We start from the raw sequence: 14,811 nt of genomic DNA on the forward strand, positions 1-14,811 counted from the left end.
TCTAAAAATAAGGAGCCATGTTATGATACCTTCTCCAGTGGACCAGGTGGTAAATAAGCAAGCAAATACTGTGGCCCAGCATCTTAGCATCTGGTCAACCTGACGCCCGTGCGTCACACTCTGGATTAACTCCCTAGGAGGGGGGAGGCAAGAGATGGCTAGGGGAGGTTTACTATGGCTGTCAGTCAAATGCTCTGGGGAGACAGTATAAAAGCTTTCTTAAGTGGGTACATGGACATGAGGCTGAGACTCATGTCAAAGGCATTTGGAATAATTGCATTAAGAGAGAAAATGTATGGCATGCAATGTGAAGTTCATGGTGCAATGCTCAACCTATGTGTCCTTTGTATGTTTTCGTGTAATCTGTACTTTTCCAGATTGCTTGACATTTAACAACACACACAGACAGACAGACACACTGTGTACACCACAATAATGACCCTTGCACATTCCGGTGTGAGCGTTTCGGGGGAAGTGGGGGTTAGTGGGGGGTAGGAGGGGCAGCAGGGTGTTGGGGGGCAGAGGGCTTGAAATGAGAGTAAGGGGCTATTTCAGTAACCACGGGCCAGAGTGGAAGCCAGTGTGTGAGTGTGTGGGAGAAAGACGCCTGCCTGTGGCCTCAGTGAAAGCCGCACTCACCTCAGCTGAGGTCAGTGATGTCACTTCCATCAGGTTCTCAGCCCGGAAGGCAAAGACAGCTGCTGCCAGGACTAGTGGGAGAGAGAATACCCACTATACAGTTTAGCATCAATGCAGCCTTAACACCATAACACACCTCTAAATACTAGTGAACTAGTTAATACTAGAATGCACGGTCACAAAGTTGATTGTATTATTAACGATATTTTTTTACATTGAGGAGTAGTTTCACGTGAGTGCTGCTATACCTGCTACAATCTCCAGTGAGTCATAACCCAGGATTCGGTCCCAGAGAAGAAGGAGCTGGTCAGTAGAAAGGTACCCAGAAAACGCTCTCACCATCCACTTAAAGGCAATACGCAAGCTGAGGGTATGTTCAACAGTTGAATAGTGTCACATCATTCTTTCATGTATCATCATTGGAGCCCAAATGTAGAACATAAATTTCCCTTTTTATACCTGCATGAAAGATAATCATACATATTCTATTCATACATATTCAACGCCACATCCATTTCCAAAGCCACAAAGTAATGTATTTGCAATATTTTTCCACTAGATGGAGGTATATGCTTGAACTAATGCCACACAAACTAATAGTTGTATGAAGGATAGGTTGGTGTGTGTGTGTGTGTGTGTGTGTGTGTTGTGTGTTGTGTGTTGTGTGTTGTGTGTGTGTGTGTGTGTGTGTGTGTGTGTGTGTGTGTGTGTGTGTGTGATTTTAGGTGACCAGAAGTCCTCACAAGGATAGTAAAACAAGGACAATTTGGACAAATGGGGACATTTTGACAATCTCCACAAGGAAAAAGGCTATTTTAGGCGTAGGGGTTATAATTAGGGGTTAAGGAAAACAGGATTTTGAATGGGAATCAATTGTTTGGTCCCCACAAGGATAGTAAAACAAATGTGTGTGTGTGTGTGTGCTTGTATTACTATCCTTTTGGGTATTGTAAATTCCCAAAAGTCCCCTCAAGGATAAAACAAGGAAAATTCTCCCTTGTGGGGACATTTCCCACATACCCAGGAGGATAAAGAATATTTGAAGCTTAGTGGTTAGGTTTAAGGTTATGGTTAGAATTAGGGTTATGGTTAGAATTAGGAGTTAGGGAAAATAGGATTTTGAATGGAAATCAATTTCATGTCCCTACAACGATAGGAAAACATATGGTGTGTGTGTGGACGTGTTTAACTATTCTTGTGGGGACCAAAAGTCTATTTCTAGGGGGTTTAGGGTTAAGGTTAGAATTAGTGTTAGAATTACATTAAGGGTTAGTGTTAGTAGCTAGGGTTAGGAGGTAGGGTTAGGTTAAGGTTAGGTTTTTGGGTAAGGGTAAGAGCATGGGTTAGGGTTAGGTTTAGGCTTAGGGGTTAAGGGAAAATAGGACTTTGAATGGGACTCAATTGTGTGTCCCCACAAGGTTAGCTGTACAAGACTGTGTGTGTGTGTGTGTGTGTGTGTGTGTGTGTGTGTGTGTGTGTGTGTGTGTGTGTGTGTGTATACTCACGGCTGAGCGCCTATCTCCCGTAGATGGTAGAATAGCTGGGGGAGATGGGTCTGTAGCAGCCTCTCAAACTGTAGGCACAGAGACACTATACCCTATGGAATAACATACGTAATGTGAATACACACACATACAGTACACACATACACATTGTAACACACACACACACACACACACACACACACACACACACACACACACACACACACACACACACACACACACATATCAATACAACATACTTTTATGAACACAAACACACATGAAAATACATAGCTATACATAGAAACACAAATATGAGCAGAGAACAGACAGAAAACACTCTCCCCTCTACGTATTCTGTGTTAAACTTACAGAGGTGGAGGAAGAGACGGAGTGCAGCCTGAAGAAGTAACGTACGTACATCTCCCTAAACACACTGTACAGCTTGGAGGGCTCGTTGTACAGGAAGCACAGAGGGGCCACTGGAGGACACAGTAACACCTCAGAATTAGATATTTGATTTTACTTTTTTTATTTAACTAGGCAAGTCAGTTAAGAACAAATTCTTACATACAATGATGGCCTACCCTAGACAAACCCTAACCCGGAAGACACTAGGCCAATTGTGTAACGCCCAATGGGACTCCCAATTACGGGACTCCCAATTACGGCCGAGATACAGCCTGGAATCGAACCAGGGTCTGTAGTGACGCCTCTAGCACTGAGATGCAGTGCTTTAGACCGTTGCGCCACTCGGGAGCCCATACAATGGGTGTACAGATTTTCTTTTAAAGGGTCTATTTCATGATCACAATTTTAGCTGGTACTATGATTTAGAAGGTAGAAACCGTACTTACCATACATTGAAAAACCATGGAATGGGATGACACCTATACGGAGGAGAAATTAAGAATAGTCAATCAATAATTGAGCACAAGCATAAAGGGCTACTTATATGTGTGTTAGTAAGTGAATTTGGGGTTAAGGACTATTCTCACCATTTGGAGGATACACCACAGCAAACTCCTCAACTCCCACCTTGCCTGCAGGTAACCAACCATGACATCAACACCTTGTATGAGATTTCCCTTAAAGAATACTTGTGATGAATGTCAATTAGATTAGATAATATGCGTCCTATTCAAGGTTAGAATGGCTCACCTTGAATGTAGGATTTGGGAGGAGTGGCACTGTTGTAGCTGAAGTGCTCCAAGACCGCAGTGTCTCGAGAGAAACATAGCAGGACCTAGGACAACACACACACAAGTTTTACTTATGCTTCGCTGACAATAGACCATCTATTAATACACACTAATATATGATTTGGTCAGTGGCAAATTAATCTGTGCATGAGTTGCTTCAATTACGCTCAATCGCACTCCACACTGCCCTTACCCACCTGGACAAAAGAAACTCCTATGTGAGAATGCTGTTCATTGACTACAGCTCAGCGTTCAACAGCATAGTACCCCCAAAGCTCATCACTAAACTAAGGACCCAGGGACTAAACACCTCCCTCTGCAACTGGATCCTAGACTTCCTGTGGGCCGCCCCCAGGTGGTAAGGGTAGGCAACAACATATCTGCCACGCTGATCCTCAACACAGGAGCCCCTCAGGGGTGCATGCTTAGTCCCCTCCTGTACTCCCTGTTCACCCACGACTGCATGGCCAAGCACGACTCCAACACCATCATTGAGTTTGCTGACGACACAACAGTGGTAGGCCTGATCACCGACAACGATGAGACAGCCTATAGGGAGGTCAGAGACCTGGCAGTGTGGTGCCAGGACAACAACCTCTTGGGCCAAGAAACACAAAAGAACTGTCAATCTCACTCTGCCTGGGGTTCCATGCAAGATCTCACCTCGTGGAATTGCAATGATCATGAGAACGGTGAGGAATCAGCCCAGAACTACACGGGAGGATCTTGTCAATGATCTCAAGGCAGCTGGGACCATAGTCACCAAGAAAACAATTGGTAACACACTACGCCGTGAAGGACTGAAATCCTGCAGCAAGGTCCCCCTGCTCAAGAAAGCACATATACATGCCCGTCTGAAGTTTGCCAATGAACATCTGAACGATTCAGAGGACAACTGGGTGAAAGTGTTGTGGTCAGATGAGACCAAAATGGTGCTCTTTGGCATCAACTCAACTCGCCGTGTTTGGAGGAGGAGGAATGCTGCCTGTGACCCCAAGAAAACCATCCCCACCGTCAAACATTGAGGTGGAAACATTATGCTTTGGGGGTGTTTTTCTGTTAAGGGGACAGGACAACTTCACCGCATCAAAGGGACGATGGACGGGCCATGTACCGTCAAATCTTGGGTGAGAACCTCCTTCCCTCAGCCAGGGCATTAAAAATGGGTCGTAGATGGATATTCCAGCATGACAATGACCCAAAACACACGGCCAAGGCAACAAAGGAGTGTCTCAAGAAGAATCACATTAAGGTCCTGGAGTGGCCTAGCCAGTCTCCAGACCTTAATCCCATAGAAAATCTGTGAACGGAGCTGAAGGTTCGAGTTGCCAAACGTCAGCCTCGAAACCTTAATGCCTTGGAGAAGATCTGCAAAGAGGAGTGGGACAAAATCCCTCCTGAGATGTGTGCAAACCTGGTGGCCAACTACAAGAAACGTCTGACCTCTGTGATTGCCAACAAGGGTTTTGCCACCAAGTACTAAGTCATGTTTTGCAGAGGGGTCAAATACCTATTTCCCTCATTAAAATGCAAATCATTTTATAACATCTTTGACATGTGTTTTTCTGGATTTTTTTGTTGTTATTCTGTCTCTCACTGTTCAAATAAACCTACCATTAAAATTATAGACTGATCATTTATTTGTCAGTGGGCAAACGTACAAAATCAGCAGGGGATCAAATACTTTTTTCCCTCACTGTAACCAATGAACTATCATGGTCCAACCACACCAAGACAGTTATGAAGAGGGCATGACCAGTTGCATCATGACCAGTTGCATTACCGCTTGGTATGGCAACTGCTCGACATCTGACCATAAGGCGCTACAGAGTACATCACTGGGGCCAAGCTTCCTGACATCCAGGACCTATATACTACGTGGTGTCAGACAAAGGCCCCAAAAATGTGATGGTAATCTCATTTTCTCTTCTGATTGGGAATACATTTCAATGACTCTGCCCCACTTGTGTGGTATTATCTTCAGGAAATGATATGGCCGCTCAATAAACTGAATTATGTTTTAATCAACTGATTTCATGGTTAAGGTCATTGAGTCACAGCAGATGGGGACTGTGTATGAAGTGCAGAGCTGGGGTTAATTCCATTTCAATTCCAATCTACTCCCACTGGGCACAGATGTCAGTTCAATGTCTAGTTTTGATTTACATTTGGTTGAGTTTTCAACTAATGTGAATTCAAGGTGAAATCAACAAAAAATCTCAACATGTGATTGGATTTAGGTTAAAACTCAGGTGAAAAAACAATGCCTTTACGCTGATTACTTTGTGCAAATCCAATCAGTTTCCCACGTTGGTGCAGCGTCATCACAATGATTTGTTTGGTTGAAATGACGTGGAAACAACGCTGATTTGCCCAGTGGGGTGAATCGGGCATGGGATTTTCCCCATAGGAGTGCAGTTTAACTCTTGAATGGATTGGACTTAAAGATATGCTCCAGAACTTTGGCAACTACTAAGTATTTTTTAAACCTCTCGCTTTGGGCTGGATGTGTCAATGTGTAGTTCCTACATGCATAATCTATAAGCAGAATTACCTCAATTAGCCACGAAATCCCTAGTTTGAAAACAACAGTTTTTTTCTGAAAGCTGTGCTGCGCCGTTTCCCCTACATTTCCCCCCCACATGGGCCAGCCCCCAAGCAATTCGAGTTCCAGCCAATGAGCTTCAGCCCCTCGCCACTTGAATGACAGGTACCAACATGCACACACAGCAGAGCGAGAGAGAGAGCAATGACGTGGGGAACAAAGTGCCTAGTGGAAGTCTACACACCCTTGCACAGTCTTCATATTTTGTTGCCTTAAATCTAAAGAGGAATTCAATTAGATTTTTTTCCTACAGATCTACACAAACCTACTCTAAATTTTCAAAGTGAAAGAAAGTTATAGAACATTTTCCAAATATAATTTTTTCCCCAAAGATAATACTTGGTAGAAGCAGCTTTGGCAGCCATTACATCTGTGAATGATTTTGAATTATATTCTACCAACTTTGCACAACACTTAACCATCAGATCCTCCTCTCCACCCTCTCCGAGTTGGGCATCTCCGGCGCGGCCCACGCTTGGATTGCGTCCTACCTGACAGGTCGCTCCTACCAGGTGGCGTGGCGAGAATCTGTCTCCGCACCATGCGCTCTCACCACTGGTGTCCCCCAGGGCTCTGTTCTAGGCCCTCTCCTATTCTCGCTATACACCAAGTCACTTGGCTCTGTCATATCCTCACATGGTCTCTCCTATCATTGCTATGCAGACGACACACAATTAATCTTCTCCTTTCCCCCTTCTGATAACCAGGCGGCGAATCGCATCTCTGCATGTCTGTCAGACATATCAGTGTGGATGACGGATCACCAGCTCAAGCTGAACCTCGGCAAGACGGAGCTGCTCTTCCTCCCGGGGAAGGACTGCCCGTTCCATGATCTCGCCATCACGGTTGACAACTCCCTTGTGTCCTCCTCCCAGAGTGCTAAGAACCTTGGCGTGATCCTGGACAACACCCTGTCGTTCTCCACTAACATCAAGGCGGTGACCCGATCCTGTAGGTTCATGCTCTACAACATTCGCAGAGTACGACCCTGCCTCACACAGGAAGCGGCGCAGGTCCTAATCCAGGCACTTGTCATCTCCCGTCTGGATTACTGCAACTCGCTGTTGGCTGGGCTCCCTGCCTGTGCCATTAAACCCCTACAACTCATCCAGAACGCCGCAGCCCGTCTGGTGTTCAACCTTCCCAAGTTCTCTCACGTCACCCCGCTCCTCCGCTCTCTCCACTGGCTTCCAGTTGAAGCTCGCATCCGCTACAAGACCATGGTGATTGCCTACGGAGCTGTGAAGGGAACGGCACCTCCATACCTTCAGGCTCTGATCAGGCCCTACACCCAAACAAGGGCACTGCGTTCATCCACCACTGGCCTGCTGGCCCCCTACCTCTGAGGAAGCACAGTTCCCGCTCAGCCCAGTCAAAACTGTTCGCTGCTCTGGCACCCCAATGGTGGAACAAGCTCCCTCACGACGCCAGGACAGCAGAGTCAATCACCACCTTCCGGAGACACCTGAAACCCCACCTCTTTAAGGAATACCTAGGATAGGATAAAGTAATCCTTCTAACCCCCCCCCTTAAAATATTTAGATGCACTATTGTAAAGTGGTTGTTCCACTGGATATCATAAGGTGAATGCACCATTTTGTAAGTCGCTCTGGATAAGAGCGTCTGCTAAATGACTTAAATGTAAATGTAAACTTAGGGCAACAAATGTCCATTGTTTTTGTCAAAATGGCTCAAGCTCAGTAAATTTTGTTGGGAATCATTGATCGACAGCAATATTCAAACCTTGTCTCTGATTATCAAGCAAATTTAAGTCAGGACTGAGACTAGACCACTCAGGAACACTAAACACTTATTGGAAATCAATTCTGGTGTGTCTTTGGCAAAAACTGTTTTAATTGTCTTGCTGAAAAACAAAACACTATCCCAGGGTTAGATTTTGGAAGACGGGGGGGGGGTTCCTTTAACTTTTTACCTGGGCTTTGCTCCTTTCATATTTCTTTTGATCCTGACAAACTCCCAAGTCCCTGCCAATGACAAGCAGACCCATAACATTATGCTGCCACCACAATACTGGAAAGTACAGAGGTTTTCAGTCTGTGTTGTGTAATATTGGATTTGACCCAAATCTGTAGGTTAATTTAGGACAAAAAGTGTATAGCTTTGCTGTGCTTTTGCAGTATTATTTGCCTTCTTGCAATCAGAATGATGATTTGGAGTAGATTTTTTTTTTACACAGGCATCCTTCTTTTCACTTTGTCATACAGGCCAGTAATGTGGAGTGAATGCAATGTTGTTGATCCCTTTGTATTTTCAAATATTGTGGTGGCAGCATCATGCTATGGTTATGCTTGTCATCGGCAGGGACTGCAGGAGTTTGCTAGGATCAAAAGAAATAGCCCAGGTAAAAAGTTAAAGGAAAACCCGCCTCAGTCTTCTGAAAACTGAGTTATTTTTCCACGGGGCAATTACACAAATTTTAAGTAAATTTGAGATCAGTATTTTAACACCCACAATGTTAAATGTAACACTTTCTTGGAAATGATATCTGACCCACTGAAATAGTATTAAACTAACACTTTTCAACACTGTTGGTCCCTAACACCATGGGTGTGGCAAATTCCAACTAAAATGAACACTTTATTACAGTTGATGCTGTTATCCTTTTTGTGTTAGGAATAACACATGCAGTGTAACAGTATTTTAGGGGTTTTAACATTGTAGGTTGTAAAGCCTTATTTGCATATTTCCCACCATGCCTTTCAAGTGAATGTGAGAGATACCCCACCCATGACTGTTTTTGTTAGTGATAGACGTGTGTTGCATGCAATAACTCATAGTCTTGAAGCCTTCACCAAGTGACAGCCAAGTACATATGTTTGAATTAAAAGTAAATCCATTATGACCTTATATTATATATTTAATAAGGACTTTAGTTATCCTCCACATTGTGGTCTGAAAATCTTGTCTGATGGGCCACATCAGACCTGCAAATCACAATAAGCTGGTTTGTGAAGTGATTAGTAATTCCTATCAGAGCTAGAGGGAGGAAATACAACAATTTTAATATTTTATCACCCAAAACCTACATTCAGAATGACTGCTATGGTGAAGGACTTGACAAGACTACCCAAACCATCTAAACTGGAACAACCATCTCAGTAATGGGTGCAATAAATCCAACCCAACTACTGCGCTACACGTGCAACACAGCATTCCTAACCTAGCCCACAATGTCTGAATCTAAGGAAAATAACAAAAAGGCCATATGCAAAGTTTGTACTGCTATTATTTCCCGAAGAGGGGAGAAAGTGAAATATTTTAATACCACAAACCCAATTACTCATTTGAAAGTGCATCACCCCTAGAAGGCCAGCATCCCGGAGTCACCTCTTCACTGATGAGTCTGGGGTTTTGCCGGTACTATTTAATGAAGCTGCCAATTGAGGACTTGTGAGGTGTCTGTTAGACACTCTAGACACTAGACACTCTAATGTACTTGTCCTCTTGCTCAGTTGTGCACCGGGGCCTCCCACTCCTCTTTCTATTCTGGTTAGAGCCAGTTTGCGCTGTTCTGTGAAGGGAGTAGTACACAGCGTTGTACGAGATCTTCAGTTTCTTGGCAATTTCTCGCATGGAATAGCCTTCATTTTTCAGAACAAGAATAGACTGACGAGTTTCAGAAGAAAGTACTTTTATTCTGGCCATTTTGAGCCTGGAATCGAACCCACAAATGCTGATGCTCCAGATACTCAACTGGTCTAAAGAAGGCCAGTATTATTGCTTCTTTAATCAGGACAACAGTTTTCAGCTGTGCTAACGTCATTGCAAATTGCAAATTGATCACTTTTCTAATGATCAATTAGCCTTTTAAAATTATAAACTTGGATTAGCTAACACAACGTGCCATTGGAACACAGGAGTGCTGGTTCCTGATAATGGGCCTCTGTACGCCTATGTAGATATTCAATTACAAATCAGTTGTTTCCAGCTACAATAGTCATTTACAACATTAACAATATCTACACTGTATTTCTGATCAACTTGATGTTATTTTAATGGACCAAAAAATTTGATTTTCTTTTAAAAACAAGGACATTTGTAAGTGATCCCAAACTTTTGAACGGTAGTGTGTTTTATATATATATATATATATATATATATATATATATATACATACATATATATATATACATATATATATATATACACACATACAGTACCAGTCAAAAGTTTAGACACACCAACTCATTCAGGCATAGAATAATAGTGAAGACATCAAAACTATGAAATAACACATGGAATTATGTAGTAACCAACATTAAAAAAAAAAAAAACATTTATTTTATATTTCAGATTCTTCAAATAGCCACCCTTTGCCTTGATGACAGCTTTGCACACTCTTGGCATTCTCTCAACCAGCTTCATGAGGAAGTGTCACCTGGAATGCATTTCAATTAACAGGTGTGCCTTGTTAAAAGTTCATTTGTGGAATTTCTTTCCTTCTTAATGCGTTGAGCCAATCAGTTGTGTTGTGACAAGGTAGGGGTGGTATACAGAAGATAGCCGTATTTGGTAAAATACCAAGTCCATATTATGGCAAGAACAGCTCATATAAGCAAAGAGAAATCACAGTCCATCATTACTTTAAGACATGAAGGTCAGTCAAAGTTTCTTCAAGTGCAGTCTCAAAAACCATCAACCACTATAATGAAACTGGCTCACATGAGGACCGCCACAGGAAAGGAAGACCCAGAGTTACCTATGCTGCAGAGGATAAGTTCATTAGAGTTACCAGCCTCAGAAATTGCAGCCCAAATAAATGCTTCACAGAGTTCAAGTAACAGACACATCTCAACATCAACTGTTCAGATGTGATTGCGTGAATCAGGCCTTCATGGTTGAATTGCTGCAAAGAAACCACTACCAAAGGACACCAATGAGAAGAAGAGACTTGCTTGGGCCAAGAAACACAAGCAATGGACATACGACCGGTGGAAATCTGTCCTTTGGTCTGATGAATCAAAATGTGAGAATTTTGGTTCCAACTGCCGTGTCTTTGTGAGATGCAGAGTTGGTGAACGGATGATCTCCACATGTGTGGTTACCACCGTGAAGCATGGATGTGGTAGTGTGATGGTGCTTTGCTGGTGACACCGTCTGTGATTTATTTAGAATTCAAGGCACACTTAACCAGCATGGCTACCACAGCATTCTGCAGCGATACGTCATCCCATATGGTTTGCACTTAGTCCCACTATCATTTGTTTTTCAACAGGACAATGACTCAACACACCTTCAGGCTGTGTAAGGGCTATTTGACCAAGAAGGAGAGTGATGGAGTGCTGCATCAGATGACCTGGCCTCCACAAATCACCTGACCTCAACCAACTTGAGATGGTTTGGGTTGAGTTGGACCGCAGAGTGAAGGAAAAGCAGCCAACAAGTGCTCAGCATATGTGGGAACTCCTTCAAGACTGTTGGAAAAGCATTCCAGGTGAAGCTGGTTGAGAGAATGCCAAGAGTGTGCAAAACTATTATCAAGGCAAAGAGGGGCTCCTTTGAAGAATCTCAAATTTAAAATATATTTTGATTTGTTTAACACTTTTTTGGTTACTACATGATTCCATATGTGTTATTTCATAGTTTTGATGTCTTCACTATTATGCTACAATGTAGAAAAATGTAAAAATAAAGAAAAACCCTTGAATGAGTTGGTGTGTCCAAACTTTTGACTGGTACGTTATATATATATCATTCATGCAATTTCAAGGTTGTTTGAGTTGCTTTGTGTACCACCAAATTAGCTTGAGAGGATTTTACTGCAACACTGCATCCAAGTTTCTTGACATAGATGTTTCAAAGAGCTGTCAGTCAAGGCGAGCTCATGAATATAATTTCCCCGCCCAATCAGCCTGTCTTTTCAAACTTCATGGTAGTTAGCCATGAGAGAAAAAGTATTTTCAGAACGACTGTTTTCAGAATGACTGAATGTGCAAGGGGTGTGTTGACTTTCACTAGCAACTGTGTCTGCACATACAATATGTAACGTACTAGGCAATTTTTGGGGACCACTTTTGGCTTGTGAGCACAATATTCAGAACTAGTGGCTAAAAAGTATTCAGAATTACCAGAGAATCTCTTTACAATGGAACTGAGCCCAGTCTCTGATGCACTGTCTCTTTTTTATATTTGCGATTTTAGATTAGTCACTCTCAACCTAAACCTGAGCCGTATATTGAGAGAATTCTACGACTGCATAGCGAGTTCAGGAACAGTCAATATTGATGATTTATCAGTGCCGAGCGGATAAGCCACCATAGAGATGATAACCTGTCGTGCCACCGCCGTTCACTAAACCGCTCCCAGCATTCAGCGAAAGTTACTATCTTTCACTTAAACACGTAAGTAAACAAATAAACCGACAAAGCCAGACTGGAGACATTCATCTGTCACTATAGTGTTGTCTGATGCAAGTATTGATGGACATATGAAATGCGGTGAAATCAGGTTCTTTGAATGAGCACTTGCTCCAAGTGTTTTGGTTGATAGGGGTATTCAAAACCATGATAGGGGAGCCTCTATATTATATACACTCTTAGAAAAAAAGGTGCTAAGTAGAACCATACAGGGTTCTTCAGTTTGTCCTCATAGGAGAACCCTTTTGAGTGCTGGGTAGAACCCTCTATGTAGGGTTCTTCAAAGAACTCCCTGTATATGGTTCTACCTAGAACCCTCTATGAAGGGTTCTACCAATAACCATTTTATCATCTAAAGGTTCTTCCAAGAACCATCTATGAACGGGTAGAACCCACCAGCCTTATTTGCCTTTAAAATTGTATTATTTATGACAATACATTACATATATTATGCCTTTCTTTGAGGGCCTAGTTATACCCTAACACAGGAGTTAGGAATCTCATATCAGGCCTACAAGTCACATTATGCTTGCTTGCAAAGTGTTATGTAATTCCTATTGGAGTCCAGCCAGAGTTAGAATATCCAACAAGTGGAATTGTTAATCACCCATAACCTGCATTCAGAATAACTGCCAGGGTAGGGAAGATTGAATACTGAGACTTCCTCAATCATCTAAACTGGAACAACCATCTCAGTAACGGGTGCAATACATCCAATTACTAACAGAATGGGTTAGTTTAGAAAACTGGATGTTATTTATCTTTGTGTAGCATAACATTTATCAACCAATCAATGTACATGCAAAAACACAGATATTAAAGTAAAACAAACAATTCGGAAAATCTCCCTGAAATAGAGCATGCTGAGAAATATTATGTATGGTTCTATGTAGAACCGTTCTTGCCTTCCAAAGAATCCTTCTTGCCTCCCTAAGAATCAGTAAAGAACCCTTTCTTCCAAAAATGGTTCTTAGGATGTTAAAGGTTATAGGTAGAACACTGACTTACAAAGAACCCTTGTCTTCCAAATAGGGTTCTTCTGATCAAAACAGTTCTTGGTAGAACCCTATCCCTCTGCAAATAACCGTTGTGGAACCCTTTTTTTTTTAAAGAGTGTATAATTGTGTGTGTAACTATATCTGTTAGAATGGAATATTGTGTATGTAGGAGTGAGAGTAGTTTAGTCTAGTGGTATTCTATAGTCTGATGTCCGTGTTATTTTTACCACCATTATCTCCCCTCTGTGTACACGCTCTAACCTAACACAACCTACATAGATAACACTCAGTCTTCTGTATATATGTATGCATTCATGTCTAGTGTTAAAAGGACATGCTAATAGAACGGAAGGATACTGCTGAGTAGGTGCTTGAGAGAGAGAGAGAGAGAGAGAGAGAGAGTGAAAAAAGAGTGAAAGAGAGATAGAGATGGAAAGAGAAATGGATGAGGGAAAATGAGTCACACTCACCTGATACAGGAAATCTTCAAACACAAAGTAGTAGTCATCATTACTCGCAGTCAGTTTCACATCCTGGAGAAAACAAAGTAAGGATAATTGACAGCAAAACAAAGATATAAGAAATAAATACCTGACATCACTACTAATTTGTAAAGAACATAACAGATGAGAAAATAAATAAAACCAAGGTTCTCAACAACCATACGTGTTTGCATGTGCTGTGTTGTTAGTGTTTCCCTGCTTGTATTGGCACACCAAAGCCTACCTTGTAGATGAGGTTGTCCACCAGCAGGTCATGGTGTATGACCCCTGCCTTCAGCTGCTCATAATGCATCACATCCTGTCCAACAAAACATCACAGTCAGTCAATTACAAATAACATCAAACTAAAAGATACAACCTCCACAGTATGTACAAATAATATGGGACAATCATTTATTCAAATTATTGACCATTCAATCCAGTACAGAAAGTGGGTCTAAACTAAATAAACTAAAGACAGCAGCATTCATTCTGTTTGCCCTCCCTCTACTACAATAATCTATTTGAATTGAAGTACTACTACTATCTGATGTCCTTAAACCACCTTGTGTATTTTGTCAAATTTATGTGCTCGTTGACATTGACATGACCATGACTTAGTCAGACGAAGAGGCAAGATTAGTGTTATGGGAAGTATTTCAACACTTACACACTTCACACCACATAGTTAACATCAGAATGTCTCCGGTCTGATAAAAGCTATCATAAAAGAACGAAGTCACAGAAGACAGGGAGGAAAAGAGGAATAAAACCTAAACTCTGACAGACTTCAAGCACTTTGGCAATCAGAGACTGGTGGGGAGAAAAAGAGAGATGAAGTTCAAGTTGCTTGTCCATGTCAAGAGGTAGGGCTTCCCAGACATATTCAAAACACCCAAGATGGATATCGTCAATTTGAGACATTAAAATTCCCTTTAAAACATTAAAGGGGCAATCTACGATTGCTCCATTCAGTGCCTTCGGAAAGTATTCAGACCCCTTGACTTTTTCCACATTTTGTTAC

General features: G+C 42.1%; 1 protein-coding gene across 1 annotated transcript in view; it reads right to left on the reverse strand.

Annotated features, from left to right (window-relative positions):
* The window catches only part of tbc1d19 (TBC1 domain family, member 19), a 30,984-nt gene that overhangs the window by 1,747 nt on the left and 14,426 nt on the right, over nt 1-14,811 (reverse strand). Inside the window, exons 12-20 of the mRNA XM_014155511.2 lie at nt 14,032-14,106; nt 13,776-13,838; nt 3,285-3,369; nt 3,122-3,166; nt 2,981-3,013; nt 2,496-2,605; nt 2,145-2,236; nt 888-1,003; nt 640-710 (exon numbers count right to left, since the gene is read on the reverse strand). Of these exons, the coding sequence (XP_014010986.1) occupies nt 640-710; nt 888-1,003; nt 2,145-2,236; nt 2,496-2,605; nt 2,981-3,013; nt 3,122-3,166; nt 3,285-3,369; nt 13,776-13,838; nt 14,032-14,106 (690 nt within the window). The remainder of the gene's footprint in view (nt 1-639; nt 711-887; nt 1,004-2,144; nt 2,237-2,495; nt 2,606-2,980; nt 3,014-3,121; nt 3,167-3,284; nt 3,370-13,775; nt 13,839-14,031; nt 14,107-14,811) is intronic.

The sequence above is a fragment of the Salmo salar genome, chromosome ssa18, assembly GCF_905237065.1.
Source record: "Salmo salar chromosome ssa18, Ssal_v3.1, whole genome shotgun sequence".
NCBI lineage: Eukaryota > Metazoa > Chordata > Actinopteri > Salmoniformes > Salmonidae > Salmo > Salmo salar.